A 23,476-nucleotide genomic window follows, 5' to 3' on the forward strand; every position below is an offset into this window, starting at 1 on the left:
GTCTCCTGAGAGAAGCTACTGACTAGAGGAAAAGAGCAAACAGTTCTAATGGCTGATGGATGGTAGCTTCATCCAGCCTGGTTTTTTTTTCTCCAGGTTTTAGCTCCTGAACATTTTTTTGGTAAAAGGGATACAATTAAGAATTCGGACTTGGCTTTTTATTGTTATAATTTGTTTAATATAAAGTAAAGGAAACAATGTGTATTATGACACTGCATAAAAAATGTACAATACACCACAATAATTTGAATCCTTTCTGATTCTTTAAAGCCGAGTCGACACCATGAATCTTCCCCTCAAAACGGCCCCTCAAGCGGCTCCTCCAGAGGCTCCTCTGGCTCCAAGCCCCCTGTGAGCCACCCACATCCTCATCACAATTCCCACCCAAGCCTAACTCCCGAGGCCACCCAGCAGCCGCACACACCTCACCCCAACGTTCCTGCGCCTCGGCCCCCTGTTCCGTCTGGGCCCCCGTCTTCCAGTGCCCCGTCCCAGGGCCGTTCGCCACAGAGGGAGCCTCAGAGGGTCTCCCATGAGCAGTTCAGGGCAGCGCTGCAGATGGTAGTGGATCCCGGTGATCCTCGAACCTACCTGGACCACTACATTAAGATAGGGGAGGGGTCCACAGGTATTGTGTGCATTGCCACAGTGAAGACTACAGGGAAACTGGTTGCAGTGAAGAAGATGGACCTGAGGAAGCAACAGCGCAGAGAACTCCTCTTCAATGAGGTAAGAGACCCTGAGTATGACTGCTTTTTGGTCAATGTCATGATTCTGTGTCCAAAAGCTGAGAGTGTTGGCACACAATGTTTTTTCTGATTCTTTCCCTGCTCTGTGTATCCTTTATGATTCATTATTGGCCTTAGTCACTGATATGTAGCTTGTATGAACTGTTTCCTGGTTTGAAAGTTCTTGATCACGATTCTAACATTCTATTTCTCTGTAAAGATGCAGCATTTTCTCTCTTATAGTCTTTCGCACAGAAGAAAAATTAGTTGTAATAATTGTAAATAAATAACCTCAGTTACTACAGCTCTGTTTCTGTGGCTTTTCCAGGTGGTGATCATGCGGGACTATCACCACGAGAATGTAGTGGAGATGTACAACAGTTACCTGGTGGGAGACGAGCTCTGGGTCGTCATGGAGTTCCTAGAGGGAGGGGCTCTCACTGATATCGTGACTCATACCAGGTGAGATAGGAAGTAGTTTTGTGCCTTCTATGTCACACCTGACAACTTGTTGGGGTGGGGGTGTGACCGTGTGTTCTATGTAAACGATAATTACCTAAGTGTTACCCAAACTCCTTTTACCCACAAGGGGGCAGTGTTACCCGCATGTACCGCACAGACAACCGCCATGGCCGGCGTTACCTTTCAGTTACAGCAGCTGCCACTTAAAGTTGTGTTAAAGGAATGCTGACCAGCTAACTGAGGTCTATGAAAGCTACACTAACAATTGGTTAGTGTAACAATTGTTAGTGTGAAACAATTGTTTCATAATCACCATTTTAAAACCTCTGATCACTTTTGTGGGACTATTTTTGGACTCACATTTTGACAATGTGACACCACTCCCCACGTCATTGGTTGTGGGTGACCGAGTCTTATGAGATGTACGTTTCTTTATTGTGATTCTGTCAGCTGTTAGCAGTTAACCACTTTACCTGTGGTATGATCCTGTCAGCTACGTTTCTCGGCCTTTTGTCGCCCGTCACAACTTTTCCAGATGGCTTAAAATTGAAAGATTACTTTAAAAAATGGATAAAGGTTAAGTTGATGAGGTACTATTCTAATCAAATATCAAAAAAGGATTAGGATTTTTTCACATTCTGTTTTGTTAATGTTTTACAAAGTAGAGAAATGGGATTATCTAAACTAGGGCTGTCAGTTTAACACGTTAATTAGATTAATTGATTACGCTGAAAATGAATGCGCTAAAAAAATTGATGCAATTAATCATGAGTGGCAAGTCAATGCAAAAGCATTTTAAATTTGGCCCATTGAGGGACCCGTAGGCTGCAGTGACGTCACTTCCTACCTGCGCCACTAGTCAAAAGCAGGGTGACTGACAACAGAGATGGACGCGACACAGGAGAGCGAGGCAAGCCCACTCGGACCTTTGGGAGGAAAGTTTATTTATAGCAGAAACAAAGACGGGACTGTCAACAAAAACAAAGTGATTTGTACCTTTTGTAAAAGAGAATTTTCATATCACCGAACTAGGTACTTGCTCGCAAATACCTGGCTACCGCTGCCACGTCTGTGCCATGTGAGAGACTCTTTTCACTCGCAGGTAACATCATTCAAAAGAAGAAGGCAGCCTTACACTCAGACAATGTAAACAAGATTATTTGTCTGAGCAACTGGCTCAAAGACACAGAGTTGTCTTGTCAGTTTCTGTAACGTTTAGCTTACCCTTTTAAAGGAAAAGCCTGTTGGCATTTTGCTATTGATTTTGCCTTATTTAGAAGCATGTTATACTATTCATTTTGAATTGCTGTATTGAGTCAGCTTTGGTATCCATTTTGATTGACAGTTTGCTTATGTGCCTATTTGAGACTCAGCCTTATTTTATTTCTGAATTGTATTTATTTTATTTAACTGTATTTGTATTGCACTTTTGAGAAATGCACCTGGTCTAATTGGTTTGCAGATGTGCTTGGCCTTTTTTCTTTTGAATTTCATTTATAAAGCACACTTAACCAATAAAAATGTGGATTTCAAATCTTCTTGGTGTATTCTATTGATTAGTCATGCACTACAATTTGTAATGTCCTAGAATTCAAATTCTTTATTTGTGGGGCCTTTAGCAGGTATGAGATTAAAATGTGATTAATTAGATTAATTAATTACAAATCCTGTAATGAATTAGATGAATTTTCTTAATCGCCTGACGGCACTAATCTAAACACAGATTTTCAAAAACCTTTATCAATATCCCTCTGCTGTCTCCTTCCCTTCCCAGGATGAATGAGGAGCAGATCGCTACAGTGTGTCTGTCTGTCCTGAAGGCGCTGTCTGTCCTCCACACTCAGGGTGTGATCCACAGAGACATCAAGAGTGACTCCATCCTCCTCACTCATGATGGCCGGGTGTGTAACACTAATTCAGTCTGCCTTCAACATAAAATCAGATCAAACAAGTGTGTCTTTGTTCATTTTCAGCTGGAAGGGTGTTTTATAAAACATAACAGGTTACGGTAGTTTTTAATGCACCCTTTTAAAGTGTCAGATGTGAGCAGGACACAAGTTGAGATTAATGTTCAGCTTGTGACTTCACCAGAACAAATTGAACAAAGTCATTATATTCACTCGTCAGGGTAGCAGCAGCAGAGTTTATATGTTAGACGACCACACTGGTTAACACAGCTCTTCAGGATGTTGAAACCTCATTACAGCATGAGAGGTTCATACATCACTGATTGATCCCTGATAAGTTGAATTGACACTTTCTAACATTAGTTTGACCAAGTTTTTTTTGTTGTTTTTTTTTGCTTTTACACTACTGTTTCCTAATATAAAGAACTACTAAGGGAGGTTAATGAACACTTTTCTCACTCTTCATTCAGTTTCCTCTGGCTGTGAGTCACAGTATGCACACACTCCACACTGCAACACTGCGTAAACCCACCTAAACGTAGGGAAACACAACTGGATTCCCGTGTGCTAACCACCACTGCAGAACTGAGCATGGTGCCAAATCACAAAAGCTATTTACAGAAAATGAAACCAAATGGTTTTTGTGAACAGAAAGAATTTATCATACTGTATTTGTGATATGATATATCACATATTTTCAATTTGTTGAATTGTTGGTTTACATCTCAACAAATGTTTACAACAATATTTAAATTTATAGATTTATTGAAAATACAATTGCATTTTCTCCTGTTGCTGCCGTACATCTAGTGGGAGAGTGAGAGTTGGCAAACATCACTAAACACAACTGTGTCTGTAAAAAAAAAACATTGCAGGCCTGCATGTTTTAATTCTCATACCCATTTAATATTCTAAATAATTTTTGATGACATGCTCAAATAACTTATTTTGTGTTTGTGTATTTATTTACGGTTGAGTCTCTTCTACCTGAAATAACATGGTGATGATGCTGTGATGGTGGTTGTGCTCGCCACATGCAGTGTTAAGACGAGCTAATGCTAGAACCACAGCGTCCTTGATGATGACTGGCAGACATTTTTATGAGCTGTTTAGCCATTGTTTCTGCTTACAGCAGCCTGTATGGTCCATTGGGCATGGATGGACTGTCAATAAGTAAAAGTATATGTGTGTGGTTCTATGTGTGAACCAGGAGCAGCTGTTTAAACCACACTGTTTGTGCTTTTTTTGTGTTGATGCAGTCATGAAACACTAAGCAAGCTTTTGATTTAGCTGTAAAATTCTTTTATGATTTCTTTTCAATTTTGTCTTTTATTAAAATAATCTCTCACTACCAGTACTTATCCATCCATCCATTTTTTTTAAAATTATCCACCTTGCGGGTTTCGGTTTTCACTGGAGCCTATCCCAGCTGTGGATATCTATATCTATATATATCTACAGTATATCTGCTGTGGATTGCTGTAGAAATCTTTATATTGACAGCAGTTGTGTTTTTAGTGATAAATTGAGTTTGAATTGTCAGTGATCAAGCCTGCCAGGGGAAAAAACTTCAACGAAGCCTGAAGAGTTTCCCGTTAGCAGGGTGTGTGTTCTTGATATCTGAATGCACCTGTGTGTTGTGTGATTTACTGGTTCTGCACATATACTTCTATCTTTGTTAGTTCTCCTTTTAATATATGAGTCTTGTCTGCGACATCAAAAGCTGGCTTTCAGTCTATATGTTCAGTCGGGCTGAACCATTTTCATACAGAGGGGTAGATGGTAGCAAGATGGTGGGCTGAATTTCACTGATTGTTTTCAATTATTATTAAATAATAATCATCATTATTCTCAATCATCACATGTAAACTGAGCCAAAATATTTACATATTTTGTACACATGAGTATTTTTCTTTTAAACATTACTTTAATAATATTACAGTACTTCTTCTTAAGACTTGTAAGAGCATCAGGAACGGTTTATGATTTTTTTTTTTGCAAACAATGCAAATGAATGAAAATAGTAAATACTTTTTGTACCTCAGTCTCACATAGACACACACAAATGTGATATGAAACAGTCATGGTAACTTTTGCACCTTTTAATGAAAAATAGTCCTGGCATTCATGATGTGCTGTTATTGTCTTGTTTGTTTCGGCTCGTTCACTTTCCAGGTGAAGCTGTCGGACTTTGGTTTCTGTGCTCAGGTGTCAAAGGAAGTGCAAAGACGGAAGTCTCTGGTTGGAACGCCGTACTGGATGGCACCAGAGCTCATATCCAGATTGCCTTATGGACCAGAGGTAATGTTTTGTGTCGTCTCAGGGTTTTACTGGTCTTTTCATTCAAACGTCTAAACAATCTCTTCTATTTCTGTCTCTTGTCGTCGTGTCCAGGTGGATATCTGGTCTCTTGGCATCATGGTCATAGAGATGGTGGATGGTGAGCCGCCATACTTCAACGAGCCACCACTCAAAGCCATGAAAATGATTCGAGACAACCTTCCTCCCAAACTGAAGAACCTGCACAAGGTACTAATTTGATGTAGAAAGGATCAGTGGTAGGTGGTCTCGATAAGATGAGGGGCTCAGAGTAGAGCCACTGCTCCTCCCTGTCAATTGGGGCCAGCTGAGGTGACTCGGGCATCTGATACCTCTGTGGAGAGGATAGTTTGGGCATCCCTGCTGAGATTGTAAACATATTTTTTATTAGTTTCCAAAGGAACTACAATTGAAGTCTGTGTTGTTGTTGCCGTGTCTCCAGTTCACCCCCCACTGTGTCCTCATAATGCATCTGTAGTCTGCTCCATGTTCACTGCAGAAAGAAGCTGATTGTGTGATTCCAAAACAACAGCAGGGCACCGCTAACACCTGACTGACCCTCTCCCTCTCACAGGTCTCCCCTCTGCTGAAGGGCTTCCTGGACAGGATGTTGGTGCGTGACCCGGCTCAGAGGGCCACAGCCAGCGAGATCCTCAAACACCCCTTTTTGACCAAGGCCGGTCCGCCGTCCTGCATCGTCCCTCTGATGAGGCAGAACAGAATGAGATGAGACACGTTACACTAAGACCTCGAGAAACACTGGAGAGGTTCAGATGGGACAGAATACTCCTGCACACAGAGGTCACAGACAAGAGGCCTGTGCTTTGGATACATGGGGTGTGCAGGAGTATTCTACTATTCTTATATGAATCACTGAACTGGAGGGAATCTGTTCCCTTAATAAGAGGCAATAAGGTTTGTTTGTTTGTGTGCGTGTGTGTGTGTGTATGTGTGTGTGTGAGTGCTTGCGTGTGTGCGTGTGTGGATATACAATATGTTGCCAACACTGTTAATGATAGTGTTTCATGGCTCGTTCAAGTGTGAGAGAGCTCTCTTGGAGAGAGAAGAGCAGAGAAGCCACATTTTGCTTGTTGAGTGATTTTAGCCCATTTTGTCTTTTTTTTTTTTTTTTAAAGGGCCTGACCTGGAAATCTTAAGGACTGTGCCTGTTTTATTTGCTATTTGGACATTACCTGGATTTTAAGTGTGAAAGTGGGGTTTTGCACACCAATCAGATGCTTTGAAGGAGCCCATTGGCTGATTTTAGAGACAGAGCGGTATTTTTCTCTCACTATAACAGTCTGGAAGCCAAATTTTTTTCACTACAAAGACTTTTCTCAAGAACGGATCCCAGACTGGGACGCTGTCTCCTCACACCCCGAACTTACTACTGAGGGAGATATCTTTTGACTCAGAAATGAGCCAGTTGGACTTTATTTTGTAGCCCTATAAATACCAGCTTCCTGTTATAAACAAGCAAACACACACTAAGTCAAAAGCTAAACACTGGAATTGATGTTATTAACAGATAAAGTTTTCTCTGACTTCCACATTTTTTTCCTGTGTGGGTACAGTGAACATAGAGAGATAGATCAGTTTCAATGTGTTACTATCTCTAATTTGTGATTGTATTATTAATATTATGATTTGTTTCCTGGTTTAGTTTAGATGATGTGATTTTTTTTATGCACTGTCAAAAAGAGATAGAAGCTGCACTCCCGGTTGACTCCAGCAGACAAATTAAAGACAGTAGACATTTCATTTTGTTTTTAAAGCCCTAACCAGAAGAGGTTCTTTCACTATAAACCTCAGTGGTCAAAAGATGTCACTCAAACAAGCAAGAAAGGTTTTATAGAAACATGAAACACACAGAGGAAAAGAGCACAAGAAAGTCTCTTTTTTTATACTGAATGGGTATCAAATACTGACAGAATGGAAAATAATCTTACATTTAGCTGTTTTTTTCTGTTTGTTTTTAGAAGTGTTGGCTTTTATACACTTTTTTAAAAACTTTTTTTTTTAACTTTACTGTTTTAACACTTCACACACTAATGGTTTTTTTTATGGTACAGAATTATTTGTGATTGGTCTTTACTCTGTGGTCGACTTCCTGACGTCATTCTGCTTAAACAACCTCACAGCGCACTGGTCATGCTCCTGGTGTTTGCATTCGTGGTCCATTACGTGACAAAAGAATGATAACAGAAGTACTTAGAAGGAAGGAAAAACTCATGAAATCCACTCTGAGTGCTGGAAAGGGTTACTGATGATACACACACATACACACACACACACACACACACACACACACACACACACACACACACACACACACACGACAAAATTGATCACAAGTCACAGACTACAAACAAATGGCTTTAACAAACAGTCACAAATAATGACCAACATGTTTTAAAGTGATTCTCTGAAGGGACTGAAGGCAGCTTTCATGGTTAATGAGTTAATATCTGAGCACAAGACCTCAGAGTCCTTTTCACATCGAAATAGTTTAGTCACTCAGATATTTATGTGGTCGTCTCTGCACCAAGGGAGTGAACTGTCATTAATTCAAAAGATGAAGTTTAAAGTACAGCAGTTACAAATTAATTCCTCTCAAGGTAATGCAGAAATGCTGGTAAACAAGGAGTACAGATCCCCCCACAACCACACACACACACACACACACACTGCAGACCCCCCCTCCCCCATATATATGTATCAAGGTTGCTGTTTCCATTCCTTCTATGCCTTCTAGTTCTCTCTCCACTCTGAACTCAGTCAAGTAGACATTTTTACTGTGAGTTTTAACGCTTCTGAAGGCAGAATACGTCTAAGTTGCTCCTTGAAAAAAGAGCAGAAACTTTTTACACATTCTTACACGACGTCTCATTGAGCTAATGCTCATTTGTCTCAATGACGTCTACACTGAGACTTGGAGTAAGAGAACTAGGTTGTGTTCCAGGAAGCCAGCTGTGTTTTGAAGATGGTGTGACCAATGAGCTGAGATGACGGTTCTTTTGTTTTTATTTATTATGTAGCTCCACTTCTTGTAAGAGATGAATCAATATCTGTTGCATCAAAGCACCAATATCCTTAAGTAACATTTGCCACATTGTACTGAGATGACCCTGTATCCATGAGGCCGCACCTTAAACCACAGTGGGGAAATAGTTTCACATCAGTCGTCTTTGGGTTGTGGGTTAATAAAACAAAAGTAACACTGTCTGCTAACAGTTTTAGTCCCACAGCTGGAGTGTCTTCACAACCTGTTCATTTTGAGCCATGCGGACTAATCCTAGCTAAATCTGAAGCTGTGTTTCTGCCATTTTTCTTTCTCCATAAACATTCAGTCAGAAGAAGTTCCTGGTGAGGGTTTGTCTCCCTGGCAGCTCACCAGACAGTAAATGTTCAGCTGCATTTTTTTCTGGATTTATTCTGTGGTCTCAAGTGGGACAAGTCCAAAGTGACTCACAAGTTATGAAACCTGGGATGTTTTCTGCTTGTGGTTGAGCAAACTGTTAGATGGAATGACAATCAGGCGTGGCGCAACTAATTTAAATATTAATCCCACTTCAGTTCATTTTGTGACCACATATTGATTAACCACTTACTGTTTTAATAATTCACTTTGAGGGATTGGTAACTAATACACTTGAATGAACCCTGATAAATACTGGTAAATCTAATTGGGTGTGTTTGTTAATGTACCTCCTGAGAAGCCCTTGGCAAATGGACAGATGTAAAAAAAAAAATCCAGTTATTACTGTAATTTATATTTGACTGTGTTAAGACCACTGCAATGCAGTATATATTTCTGAATTATGTGGTAATATCAGAATAAAAATGTATTTTCTGCTAATAAATATTAGAAATAATAAGGAAAAAAAAGACGCTTTCATTATAATCCTGACTGGGTTAATTGGAATACTTGTGTCTTTAGTATTTCCTGAAAGCTTGTTCTGGCCCTGGTCTGATTTTTTTTTTAATTTCCATACCCTAAAACCTGTGAACAGAAGGTGTTTATTGGAGAAACCTGAAATTTCAGGTTATCAGAATGACTCATTTAACACAAGACCAAAAAAATTCATGACTTTTCACTTCAATCAATCTTTTTTCCACAAAATGTTTTGACTTAGTTCTTTTAATTTCCTTGATGCTCAGTAAATGTGTTTTCGACTTTTGTTGTGCATGTTGTTAGCCCAGTGCAAACAAACACTACGGTATTATGAACTGTTGTCCTTATGCTTCACCCACATGTAATCTGTTTAACCTTTGCCAATTTGAAATCCTAGATCTGATCACTGCAGTCATTGGTTGATGTTAGAATCTAAGACTTAAGTTTCACTACTTGTCAGATTTGTACCCTGATCCGACACTATGGTTCTTGGATCCTCATTTAACATATCAGAAAGTCTTCAAAGGTGCAGGTTAGAATATATTTGGTTGCTGAAACATGTCATCATTTTCCAAAGATTGTCTAATTGGGAAGGGGAATAAGGTCAAATAACTGTCTTTTTTTGGCATGACTATCTGCATCACTGCTGGGATTGTTGTCAGCTCTTTCCTGCTTCACACCACAGAGCTTCCAACAGATTTCTCTTTAGTATCCAGGTGCAGCTCCAGTGCTGCTGCTCCGGATTTAGTGCCTTGCTTCACAGAATCACGAGGATTGTCCTGTAAAAAACAAGCCCTGAGGACTACCCACAGGAACCATGTTATTCCCATACTCACTACTGACCGACCAACCTGCTCTCTATAATGTGACAAAATGAAGAAATGAATTCATTTGCCGATGGACTGTTAGGACTCATTAATTGTGTCTTATGTAGAGGCTGATTCTGTTGATTTATAGTGTGATGCTGTCATATTTTCACAAACAACAGATTCCAACAACTGTTCCTGCACCGTCCTCTTTTTGTTCACTTCACTGGTATTGTAAATCATAGATTTCACTTTGAAAATGTTACCTTTTTTTTTTTTTTTCCCAAATACAGATTTAAAAAAAAAAATCACATTTCTGGTGTCTGCTTTTCTATTTTCTTGTGCATTTAAAATGTTGTCTACTGAGAAAAATTTACCCACCTGGTTTCATGTACCATTCTGCTGCTGGTTAAAAGTTTAATCATGGTTGCACTAAGCAAAAGTGGTGCACGAAGTAACCGACCTGCAGCACCATGTTAGTCTAATGATCATTACAGACACATAAACATTGAATGTTTGTTTGGCACCACAGAAAAGCTATAGTGTAAGACAGAAAGGCTAGTTTTCTATTGTGTTCATTCTTCTTTCATTTTAACGTCTAATTTTAGCTTTTACTGAAGACAAAGTCCAATGTGGGATTAAGAATTTTTGTCTCGTGATTTTACAGTTTTCTGATGGAGAAGAATTGACCAAAAGTTATTGTCAAATGAAAGTCTTTTTTTTTTTAACCCGGATTTCTGCCATAGATTCACTCAGTGTCAAATGTATTAGCTGCTTTATATAATCCTTCAGTGGCAATTGACATCTTGAAGTTTGTGGGCTGCTGGTTTCAGTCACCTGTCTAGACAGAAAAAAGTCGTACTGTCCATCAGCTCCCTGATTGAATTCTGTCTTCATAAAAGTCTGCGATGCTCTCTTGCCTCTACAATTCTATTTTTTAAACGTGCAACATGAGTCGAAGAAAGAGGAGGAAAGTGTGATTGTAGGAAGAGAGAGAAGAGGAACACCAAGAGTATAGGACTGAGAGTAGGGACGTTGAATGTTGGAACTATGACAGGAAAAAGTAGAGCGTTGGTTGACATAATGCAGAGAGGGAAGGTAGACGTACTGTGTGTCCAGGAGACCAGGTGGAAAGGTAGCAAGGCTAGAAGTTTAGGAGCAGGGTTCAAGTTGTTGTATCATGGTGTAGATAGGAAGAGAAATGGAGTAGGAGTTATCTTGAAGGACGAGTTTGGTAGGAATGTCCTGGAGGTAAAAAGAGTGTCAGATAGAGTGATGAGTCTGAAGCTACGCAGAAATCAAAGGTGTGATGTTCAATGTTGTTAGTGGGTATGCTCCACAGGTAGGATGTGAGCTGGAGGAGAAGGAGAAATTCTGGTTGGCCTTTGATGAAGTGATGCAGAGCATACCTAGAAGTGAGAGAGTTGTCATTGGAGCAGACTTCAATGGACATGTTGGTGCAGGAAACAGGTGATGAGGAGGTGACGGGCAGGTTTGGTGTCCAGGAGAGGAACGCAGAAGGACAGATGGTAGTTGACTTTGCAAAAAGGATGGAAATGGCTGTAGTGAATACTTTCTTCCAGAAGAGGCAGGAACATAGGGTGACCCATAAGAGTGGTGGTAGGAGCACACAGGTAGACTACTTCTTGTGTAGACGGTGTAATCTGAAGGAGAGCAGTGACAATAAAGTAGTGGTAGGCGATAGTGTAGCCAAACAGCATAGGATGGTGGTGTGTAGGATGACTCTGGTGGTGAGGAAGATGAAGAGGGCAAAGGCAGAGCAGAAGGCGAAATGGTGGAAGCTAAAAAAGGAAGAGTGTTGCATGACTTTTAGGAAGGAGTTAAGACATGCTCTGGGTGGTCAGGAGGTGCTTCCAGATGACTGGACAACTACAGCTAATGTGATCAGGGAGACAGGTAGGAGAGTACTTGGTGTGTCATCTGGAAGGAAAGTAGATAAGGAGACTTGGTGGTGGAATGAGGAGGTACAGGAGTGTATACAGAGAAAGAGGTTAGCCAAGAGGAAGTGGGACACTGAGAGGACTGAGGAGAGTAGACAGGAGTACAGGGAGATAGGTGTAAGGTGAAGGTAGAGGTAGCAAAGGCCAAACAAGAAGCTTATGATGACTTGTATGCTAGGTTGGACAGTAAGGAGGGAGAGACTGATCTATACAGGTTGGCAAGACAGAGAAACAGAGATGGGAAGGACGTGCAGCAGGTTAGGGTGATTAAGGATAGGGATGGAAGTCTATTGACAGGTGCCAGTAGTGTGATGGGAAGATGGAAAGAGTACTTTGAAGAGTTGATGAACGTGGAAAATGAGAGAGAACAAAGACTAGAAGAGGTGACTGTTGTGGACCAGGAAGCAGCAAAGATTAGTCAGGATGTAGTGAGGAGGGCATTGAAGAGGATGACGAGTGGAAAGGCACCTGGTCCTGATGATATACCTGTAGAGGTATGGAAGTGTCTAGGAGAGATGGCAGTAGAGTTTCTGACTGGGTTCTTCAACAGGATCTTAGATAGTGAGAAGATGCCTGATGAATGGAGTAGAAGTTTGCTGGTGCCCATTTTTAAGAACAAGTGAGACGTGTAGAGTTGTGACAACTACAGAGGAATAAAGCTGATGAGCCATACAATGAAGTTATGGGAAAGAGTAGTGGAAGATAGACTAAGGGCAGAAGTGAGCATTTGTGAGCAGCAGTATGGTTTCATGCCAAAAGAGAGCTTATGACAGGGTGCCCAGAGAGGAATGGTGGTCTTGTATGAGGAAGTCTGGAGTGGCAGAGAAGTATGTTAGAGCGGTGCAGGACATGTATGAGGACTGTAAGACAGTGGTGAGGTGTGCACTAGGTGTGACAGAGGAGTTCAAGGTGGAGGTGGGACTGCATCAGGGATCAGCTCTGAGCCCCTTCTTGTTCGCTATGGTGATGGACAGGCTGACAGACGAGGTTAGACAGGAATCTCCATGGACTATGATGTTTGCAGATGACATTGTGATCTGTAGTGAGAGCAGGGAACAGGTGGAGGAGAAGCTAGAGAGGTGGAGGTTTGTCCTGGAAAGGAGAGGAATGAAGGTTAGCCACAGTAAGACAGAGTACATGTGTGTGAATGAGAGGGACCCAAGTGGAAGAGTGAGGTTACAGGGAGAAGAGATCAAGAAGGTGGAGGATTTTAAGTACTTAGGGTCAACAGTCCAGAGCAACGGAGAGTGTGGAAAAGAGGTGAAGAAGCGAGTACAGGCAGGATGGAACTGGTGGAGAAAAGTGTCCGGTGTGATGTGTGATAGAAGAGTTTCAGCTAAAATGAAAGGAAAGGTGTACAAAACTGTGGTGAGACCAGCGATGTTGTTTGGTCTAGAGACAGTGTCACTGAGGAAAAGACAGGAGACAGAGCTGGAGGTAGCAGAGATGAAGATGCTGAGGTTCTCTCTGGGAGTGACCAGAAAGGATAGGATCAGGAATGAGTACATCAGAGGGACAGCACATGTTAGAGGTCTTGGAGATAAAGTCAGAGAGGCCAGACTGAGATGGTTTGGACATGTCCAGAGGAGAGATAGTGAATATATTGGTAGAAGGATGCTGAGTTTTGAACTGCCAGGCAGGAGGCCTAGAGGAAGACCAAAGAGGAGGTTTATGGATGTAGTGAAAGACGACATGAAGGTAGTTGGTGTGAGAGAAGAGGATGTAGAAGACAGGGTTAGATGGAGGAAATTGATTCGCTGTGGCGACCCCTGAAGGGACAAGCCAAAAGGAAAAGAAGAAGAAGAAACATGCAACATGAGTATGGGGGTTTTACGATTATCAAAATAAAGGTTTGAATTTAAATTTTCATTTATCAAATTTACTGGTGATGTTTGGAGAAGAGTAATCTGCAGGAAAAGATGGCATCAAAGTTTTGTTTCTTTTGTTCTTCACAGAAACAAACACACCATCAAACAAGATAGAAATCACTTCTTAATGAACTGCTGAAGTTATCCATTTGCATTATTTTTATCATGAAAGAATGAGGAAATTATGCATCAGCATTTGATGATTGCACTTCACTGTCTGATGTTGACCTAAACTGAAAGCTGTTCACCGGTCCCATCACTACTGACCTGACTGATTCGGTTCCCTCATGTTCCCTGATCAGCTGCTACTGTAAACCAGCTATCAGAGCAGAACATGAAGCACCAGCGCTACAGGCAGAGTCATGATTGTATTTTTAGCACTTCCGTCAAAGCAGCTCTCAGTCAAAGCAGCTGAGCAGCAGGCTGCAGCTCTTTCACTGACTGTAATCAGTCAGCATAAAGGGGGGCCCCAACACAAAGAGCCACCATGGCCCATAGTGTTTCTGTCCACAGCAAAGTGATTATTTCATCCTACTAGCAGAGTTAGTGAGGGGGACTCTTCTGGAACCTGAATTGTTTGGGAGTTTAAAAAAAAAATAAAAAAATTCACCCCTGTAACATGTTGGAACATATAAACCACTTCTATTTTATGAGTTACACATTAAATGTAAGAAATATTGTTCAATAAAACAGTAAAATTGAAACTTCAGCTGTTTGTGGAATTTAGCATGTAAATAACATATTGATCACTCAAAGGTTTCGGTGATCATCCATCCAACATCACAGAGCAGTGATCCATTGACCTTCACCTTTTTGTCGTAAAATATCTGAAGTTACAGAAACTCTTGTTGGAGACGGACTTAAAACCCAATGATAATAATGCTCTACCCTTTTTTTGGGGACCATCCTGGGAAAAATCTACAACCAATGGAAGGATTTGGAAACATGCATGGCAACATTAACAAGGGAGACTGAGAGACTGTAACTTTTCATCTACAGCCATGAGTTGGAGAATTCATAGTTTTTTCTTAAATATTAATACTAAATAATCAACTTAGCTGTATTTTCTCTATATCAGTGATCAACTTTTAGCATGCTAAATTAGGCTTTCTTGGTTATCATTGTATCTTATCTACAGTTAGCTACACTGCTACACTCAGGTGTGTGACAGTAAAGTCCCACCTTTTTTTCCTTTTACTAAATAGATATAAATTTATACTTTATGAATCCAGAAGGAAGTGTATTCAATAATATCACTTTATATCAAATGATTTACATACGTGATATTTATACAGTCTGATGTAACAGCCCACAGGTTTATTTCCCCTCTGGGGATGTTCATGTGTATTTTTGTGGCGCTTCCAAAGTGTTACGGAACCACGCAGGCGGGCGGTGCTTGGCCACCGGCTGCAGCCAATAGGATGCCTCGGTCTGGGTGTCAAACAGCCGATCGATGAGTCACGGAGAGAACAGCTGAAACGGTTCCACTTGTTGCTGAGCAGGAGCCGCGATCATCGGCGGAGGGCAGCCCGAGGAGCCACCGTCACGTTACCGCCTCCCTAAAACGAGCCTCTCCTCCCCGGCAGCCGCTTCCAGGGATCCACCGCCGCTGCTTCTGCCCCGGCTCTGAGGTGACGCTTCTTGTAGGAGTAGAGAACGAAACGCGCTCAGAGAGGCAGGTGATCTACCTGGAGCTGTGATTCAGTCAATAGATCCGGTAAATTCAGACCGAATTCTACTGTTGAATCTGAATCCACACAGAGCTGCTCGAATACAGATCGTTATTCTAAATGATGTTAATTGTTGATGTTGCTGAGAGTTTAAAAAAAAAAAAAAAAAGAAGTTAGTGCGTAAAGATCTAATAATTAATGTTCACTAACCTGTTGCTTGGAAACAAAAGAGCTTAAAAATGAACTGTCAGTACATGTGTGAGGTGTTCTCCTTTATGGAACCAGGTTTTAAAGGTTCGTGGAGAAGATTTCAGAATTTCTAGATGTGCTTTGACTTTATTTCTGGGTTGTTGGATCACATTTAAAACGATAAATAGAGATGGATCTCTTTATCACGGACTGTAAGTAGAATAAATATGGACTATTCTGACTTTTAATTGTTTAAATGATCCATCAAAACCACCGTCCATTGTATGTAGAAATAATATTAAAATACAGTAATGTTTAATTACCCAATCAGTAATAGATGCACAAGTCTAGAAAGTTTGAGTCAGCAAAGATTATTGTCTTATTCACCTGCAACCACACTCACGTTCACGTTATTGACCTCTAGTTGATCTGCATTACAAGACAATCCATAATCAATACATTCATGTCAATTAGTCTCATGTCCGCCAGAGTTACAGCTCACAGATTAACAAGCACTTCCTTTGATGTGCTGTTTGACCCTTAATAATACACACACACACACACACACACACACACACACACATGCACAGTGTCCTGCAACATCAGCAGTGCTACATCAGTGTGTTTGTTCAATGTGCAGCGTGAACACGTCTGTTCAAAGCGTCACACACCCCTGACGGTGTGGTGTGATGAGATGAAGTCAGCAGGGGTCTGAATGTGTTGTTCTTTCAAAGCCCTAAATTTAAATCTGTTCTCTTCCTGGTTTTATAGACGGGGCCTGAGGTTTTTAGGGCAGCAGAAACTTTCGAGGTCAGAGAGCTGAAAACATTCGCATTGCCAAACACAATGAATTTATTCACTTGTTTCACTGCCCAAATGCAGCAGAGCAGAAAGAACCAAGTTCAGCATCTTGTCGGGTTTTCAGCTATCGATCAACCTTAGTTGGCTTAGTCATAGTAAAGTCCTGTTGGTCATTACTGGGTTTCTGTTTCCATCTCAGAGATCATGTGATGTGAGTTCTTCCTCCTTCAAGATTTTTCCATGAAATTTTCTTTCACTACTGTTGTCACTTGACCAAATACCCAGATCCTTGTGTGTTTGCACCAAACACACGGCTGTCACGCCTGGAATTGAAAAATACATTACTTTATGTGTGTCAGAAAACTTTTCCCAGAAACATTCACCAGACAGCTTCCAGTGTTTACAGTAGCAACGGATCCATTATTTATCTCCACGCGATGTCACAACACTCCTTTTACGAATCATTAACACTTAACCGTCTTTTAAAACCAGAATAATTGGAACATCATTGACCTAAATAAAAACACCAAGCTTGAAAAAAAAGACTCTTGATGATCTTTTACATCTGTCTCTGTGGTGATGCTGAAGTGTCCATTATGGAGAGAACAGTTGGAATCCTGCTCTGAGATGATAAAATCACTGATAGATGGAGGAGAACAACCAGTCCCAGGGTATGGGCCGACCCCAGCAGAGAAGCTCAAGCTGTCCCTTTGAATATGCTTTTGGTTTCATTCTGTTGAGCAGAGCGGTGCCAGATGGTTCCAGTTGACGCTGACATTTAAGCCGTGCCAGAGACGCGTGGTTGTGATTGTAGTGGCGTCGGTGCATCACGTTTCCACCACTAAAATCATTCTCTCATGAAAATGCATGGCGAGTGAAACCGAGCAGCGATTTCACAGATTTATTATGCAATAGCAGGTTACAAAAAAGAAAGAAAGAAAGAAAGAAACCTCTGAAATGCAGCAGTTTTGTAACTTTGCAGTTTTCACACCAAGACAAAGTGAATTCATTCTGGAGAATTCTCTGGTGACACAATAATTGTGCAGCTACCCTGTTTTCCAGCCTGGCAAACATTACAGTAAAAGTTATAATATCACAGGGCCCTGATGACTCACATGCAGATCTCCCACTCAGATCGTGGTCACATCAGACGGGTCTGTGAATGTGTGTGTGTGATAGAGCGTGACTGGCATGCTGAGGCAGGGGGTGTCCTCACCGCTCCGACAATGACTGGCATCTCCTCTGACATCAAAGTACACACTGAAGAAAGCAGAGCACACCATACACACACACACACACACACACACACACACACACACACACACACACACACACACACACACACACACACACACACACACACACACACACACACACTTTCACAGGCTGTGGCATTCAGGCTGGCACAGTGAGGTCTGGCTCCAGTGGGACCAGTCTAAACACAGGACAGGGGTGTAATGGGACGACTGGTGAGAGTCGTGGACAAATAGTTCGTGTTGCTGTTTTACAGTCAGGCACTCTGTGAGGTCAGCTGGTGAGTAATCAGGTCAGGTTTGTTGTAATCATTACAACATGATGGGAAGGTTTTTTAAATTACTTTTCAATGATTAAATGCTCTTTATTACAAGGAAAGATGTTTTGATGTGGGATTTTTAGAAGTTTCTGGATGGAAGTTAAAATATTCTTAGTTATATTACCAATGGAGTGCAAAACCTCTAGTTTATGAATCAATTTGTCTTTTGAATAAAGATGTATCTGTTATTTCATAGTAATAATTTTAAATCTAAGTGTAAATTTGAGATTTGGTTTGATGGTCAGACAAAAGAAAACATTTGATCTCATCCCCAGGTTCTGGAGTGATTGTGGTGAATCTCTTTGTCTGTTTTCAAATTAAATGTGGAAAGAGTTTGCAGACTAACCAATCATGAACTGGTAGTTATCCACTGGCCTTTACCATCGGTGATGTGATGTGGGAACACAAAGAACAAAACCTCCATGGGGCTAATCACCAAACACGGTCTGATGAAACTCTGTTAACTACAGTAAGATGCTGTTACTGTTTAAACGTTGATACGTTAATGTCTTACAGATGACATACTAACACACACACATGTTGTGTGTGTGTGTGTGTGTGTGTGTGTGTGTGTGTGTTCTCTCCTAACACCTCTGTTGTGTTTACAGGAAGTCTGGTTTGATGTCTGGGTCAGTTCTACATCCGTGGCCGTGTGGACGCGTCAGTCTGGTCTGTGGGCTCCTCCTGGTGGCCTCCTCGCCGCTTCTCACAGCAGGTATTCATTCATTCATTCATTCATTCATTCATTCATTCATTCATTCATTCAGGGATTGTCTTGTGTTTGTAGCAAATACAAATAAGTCTCCAAACATCTTCACAGACTTCAGGTCCAAATCCAGTCTTTACAAAATGAAACTTAGACTAAAAACTGATATAAACAATGAAACTGAAAAACCATAGTGATCAATGAGTAAGATATTGACAGAACCTTCAAACCACCACCAGGACGGTTCACCATCAGTGTAGATTTGATCACACCTTTATGATGACTGAACCTGGAACTGTTAACACACTATTTATGTTGTATTTTACAACTTTCTGCTCGGCTCTGCGTCTTCCTGAGGTGTGGAGGAGAGGTGTAAGAAAATATCCTCCAGAACGTTTGAAACCTTTTAATGTCTGCAGAGGAAAACTAATGGAGGAGGAGGAGTGAAGTGAAGAAGGTTGTGTTATAACTACATTGGTGGACTGATGCAGAGCCAACCGACACAAGCAGGAATATGTCAGTCTTAAATATCTGCCATCATCACTTTGTCCTTCCACAGGCCGACTGAGTAACTGCTCTCACCCTCTGCTGCCGGAACATGGAGGCTTCCGCTGCGATCCATCTCCGTGTCGAGGTTTCCCTCACAAGAGCTCCATCTATTTCTTCTGTGAGGCCGGATACCACATCAGCAACAAGGTCCGAATCTCCAGGTGTCGCCACGGCAGGTGGCAGCCCCCGATTCCTGCCTGCATCCCCATCAAAGGTATGAGCAGATCACACGTCCCTGTGTTCATCCACATTAGCCTGGATGAGGTCTGACCAATCAGTGATGTCCTTTCACTTCGGGGTTACAACAATGTAAAGGTGGATCCATGTGATTGGGGGAGAAGATGTTTCAAGTGATTCATTCGGGTTCTTCTTTTTCTACAGAGTTTTTAAGTTTTTTTAAGTTTTTAAACATTTATTAACATTTATTATCATTCACCTAAGGATGTTTTTTCCTGACTGATCATGACTTTAGTAGCTGATTAGACTTGACGACAGTTCCCTTCTGTCATGATTGATCAGGATTCACACTGCGCGGTTCTTGTGGTCAGATTATGGGATTTGATTCCTGGCAGTGTTATTACTGTTAAAATACATGTAATGACTAAGACGTGAGCTCCTGTCTGGATGATGTGACTCCTCTGATAGTTTTATAGAGCACCACTGTTTGATCTAACAATATAAATCTAAAGACAAACAACTTCTAACTCTATTTTTAATGTTTAATCTATTTGAATAGCTGCACTTTCTTGTTGCTTTGCCAGAACACACCCCTCAAATCACTGATACTTCCTGTGATCAGGTCTGATTTAATGATGTAATCAACCGCTTTAATCAGGGCCGCCTCCGGGTTGAGCCTGTAGCGTCGCCATCGCCGCTCTGATAATTAAACCATATCAGCGCGTGACATTTATCTTCTGACCTACTTTAAGGGAAACACGCAGACCTGCTGTGACTCCACAGCGAAACCAGAAAACTTTACTTTCCACAAACCATTTCCAACCCACTCTGTTGCCGTTCACTTAAAAACACTGCGACAGGAAGTCCGCATACAAAAACCAGGAAGTGGGCAGAGCCAGCATGATAATGATGAAATATTTGTTTGCGGTTGATGTCGTTCCAACCTCACGGGAAACTCCTGCTGACAGCGTCACGGTCACAGGTACACCACGTAGTTAGAAACAATATACTCCCTTGATGCCTTGCTTCTGTTAGAGACCAGTTTTAGACTTTCTGTCACAGCTTCAGCTTCTAACTGCTTCTTGAGTTGCTTTTCTGATCAACAGTATAACTCAAACAGATTCTATCTAGACTTCTAAAAGAAGGGATGAAGCAGCAAACATTCAGCGGTGTGAAGCTGGGACCAGTCAGATCTGGGCAGCATCACTTCCTGTTTTCAACGCTTATCTTCGTCTTACTCCTCCTCCTCAGAGGGTCCGAACATAAACTCTGACGACAGAGTGAGCGACTCGATGCCCAGCATGGCCACGACGGCAGTGTGCGTGTCCATCTTCCTGTTGACGACCACGGCTTGTCTGGTGGTTAAGTCCCGCCTCTACCCCTGTCAATCACACAGGTGAGAAAAGCAGCTCCACACCTGAACACCTCACGGTTCACATGAACGTCTGATGCTAGTGAATAAAAAGTCTTCCTGCTGTTCTCTCTATTAATTAAGACCTAGGAAAGAAAACTTAAAATGAAAACGCTGATAGTAATTTGCTGTGGAATCACCAATTTAATAATATAAACCTTTTTATTTATCGTGGTGACAAACAATCAATTGAACTGAACTTGTTTTGCATCTGACAGGTGTAATCAGTAAAGGCTCACATGACAATCGTTTTAACTCACTAATGGATCTCTTTGTGTCTCTTTGTCGATGCAGCCGTCGCTCCTCCGACCAGCTGGACCTGATGGTGGACGGACTTCCTGTCTGCCTCCCCTCCTACGAGGAGGCCGTGTACGGCAGCTGGGGCCAGCGTCTGCCCACCTGCTCAGCACCCGGACCCACCCAGCTGCTGCTGGCTCAGGAGGCGCCCGGCTGTCACCCGTCCTCCCAGTCGGACGACGGCCGCCGCCCCCTCCTGCGCGGCCAGAGCCCCGACAACCCCCCGCCCCTCTACGAAGAGGTCCAGACGACACGTCCCAGAGACAGGACGGCCGACGGGGACGGCCGACAGCTACACGTCGTACTTTCAGACGACAAGGACACTTGATAAACGCACGGGGGGTGGTTGAAATGAGAGCTGGAGACACAGACTGGCAGCGGACTTCTATTCAGCTGCTCACCAGCATCAGGACGTTCTGTCACTCGCTGTTTTATACAAAGCTGATAAGCACTGATTGGCCCATCATTACAAGTCCTGACCCAGGAGGACGGTTAGAAATGAAATGTTGATTGCATATTGTGTTGTGTGAGTGTTTGTGACAGAGGAGGTGATTCACGTGCGTTTCTGGTGAAAACCTTGTATGCATGTATGAGTGTGTGCAAAAAAACAAGCCTTGTTTTTTGTTTTTTTTGTTTACCGTAATAACAATATATTTCACTTTAAGCATTTTAAATGAGAATGTAGTTCTTCAAGTTGAAACGAAAGAAAATATCCCAACCACAGGACGTGACGCAGGAGAAAGGTCAACTTGTGCATTTTCAGTGTTATTCTGAAGATGTCGTCCTGAAGTCGGTGCTGCTGCTGCGCACAGTTGTGTTTCCATTTCTGAGGTGGTGCAGCGTTTTTTTTTCTTCTCTCAGTCCAGCTGGAACGAAGACGCTCAGAGGTTGACGTTAAAATCTGCAACAGCGTGTCGTCTCATTCATTTAAAGATATTCATTTTGTGTGCAGCAGATATTTGAGACTTGAACAACCAAACGGCCTGTAAACGTATTTCTCCTGTGTGTATTCAGTGGTGGAAAATCAAGCTAATAATTTAAATGTACACTGGAAATAGATCTGTTAACTGACATGAGATAATGCTGATGTTTTTTGTCCTGATGTCATTGGTGCAGACACACCAAATTATGTTCCAGTTCTAGTAAATTAGATTAGATTGGATGACATTAGGTTACATGAAATTAGGTCACTTTATTGTCTCTCTGGGGAGAAATCTATCCTGGGTATTTGATTAAGAGGACCATCAACGCACCGATATAATCAAACCAATCACAGGTCCAGATCACATGATGAACATTTCATTCAACAACCTGCAGCAACAAAATCAAACTATTCAGCGATCAAACGGAAAACTTCTCTTGAACTCGACTGATGCCTTCAAAGACCTGGAATGTTTTTTTGTTTGTTTTTTTGCTTCGTTTTCACGGATTATAATAATTACAAAATTATTGTATTAAGATTGTGTTATTGCACATGAACAATAAATGTTGACATGTTTTGTGGTTTGACATGTTGTTTGTGTCAGGTTATAAATGTTGTAGCATGAAGCAGGACTTTGTTGGAGTGTCCAGTCGATGTTTAATGACGATTTTCCTTTTCTCATGTGGTTCCACTGCCTCGAGTCCTGCTGTGATATTTTCCCTTTATAAGAACATTTACCGTTATAAGAACACCTACTGATGGACATGAACAAGAGAATTGGTGGCGCTGGTAGCTGAAGACAAGACATAAGAGAAATATCAGTGGTGGAAACTTAAGAAGCATATTTATTAAAACTGCGTTTTAATATTTACGTTACTTTTCTGCCTCTTGAGTTCTCAAACTCAGATTTGACTCCGAAATACAGAATAAATGTTTCACTTGTTCCTCCATTGGATTTTACTAAACAGTTTTAGCTGATTTTACTTTTAAATTTAGAATTTTACTTTGAAAACATGAGATTTTAAAATGCAGAGCTTTCATCGGATTAAAGAATTGGTTGTCAGCATCTGATTCCCTTTTGAGAGCTTAATTAGACAACTGTTAAATTATTCTCTCACAAGAAATAAACAAACAAATAAATACGGAACCAAAACGTTCTGTAGCCAAAAGGTCTTCGTCTTTCTTTCATCGTCACCTTGCAGAGGAGGCTGGCTCTGTTTGAATTGATGATGGAT

The 23,476-nt window shown here is 41.4% G+C and overlaps 2 protein-coding genes across 9 annotated transcripts in view; both read left to right on the forward strand.

The window, feature by feature from the left end:
* pak4 (p21 protein (Cdc42/Rac)-activated kinase 4) overlaps positions 1-10,430 on the forward strand; it is a 28,959-nt gene extending 18,529 nt beyond the window's left edge. For all 4 annotated transcript variants that reach the window (XM_068317705.1, XM_068317707.1, XM_068317704.1 and 1 more), the window contains exons 6-11: positions 271-729; positions 1,057-1,190; positions 2,965-3,091; positions 5,273-5,398; positions 5,492-5,626; positions 5,991-10,430. In XM_068317705.1, coding sequence (XP_068173806.1) covers positions 271-729; positions 1,057-1,190; positions 2,965-3,091; positions 5,273-5,398; positions 5,492-5,626; positions 5,991-6,146 — 1,137 coding nt within the window. In that variant the 3' untranslated portion in view covers positions 6,147-10,430. The remainder of the gene's footprint in view (positions 1-270; positions 730-1,056; positions 1,191-2,964; positions 3,092-5,272; positions 5,399-5,491; positions 5,627-5,990) is intronic.
* A 4,963-nt stretch (positions 10,431-15,393) lies between these two features.
* On the forward strand, positions 15,394-23,039 carry zgc:152863 (uncharacterized protein LOC562658 homolog). 5 transcript variants are annotated; one of them, XM_068318187.1, is made up of 6 exons: positions 15,394-15,577; positions 18,455-18,648; positions 18,788-18,894; positions 19,445-19,648; positions 20,863-21,007; positions 21,317-23,039. In XM_068318187.1, the coding sequence occupies exons 3-6, from the start codon at positions 18,801-18,803 to the stop codon at positions 21,645-21,647; spliced, it is 774 nt and encodes a 257-aa protein (XP_068174288.1). In that variant the 5' UTR covers positions 15,394-15,577; positions 18,455-18,648; positions 18,788-18,800; the 3' UTR covers positions 21,648-23,039. The 5 variants fall into 5 exon arrangements, with proteins under 5 accessions (XP_068174288.1, XP_068174289.1, XP_068174290.1 ...); XM_068318188.1 differs by having other exon boundaries at positions 18,511-18,648; XM_068318189.1 differs by having other exon boundaries at positions 18,543-18,648.
* Positions 23,040-23,476: the final 437 nt, after the last annotated feature.

This window comes from Antennarius striatus, chromosome 6 (assembly GCF_040054535.1).
Source record: "Antennarius striatus isolate MH-2024 chromosome 6, ASM4005453v1, whole genome shotgun sequence".
Taxonomy (NCBI): domain Eukaryota; kingdom Metazoa; phylum Chordata; class Actinopteri; order Lophiiformes; family Antennariidae; genus Antennarius; species Antennarius striatus.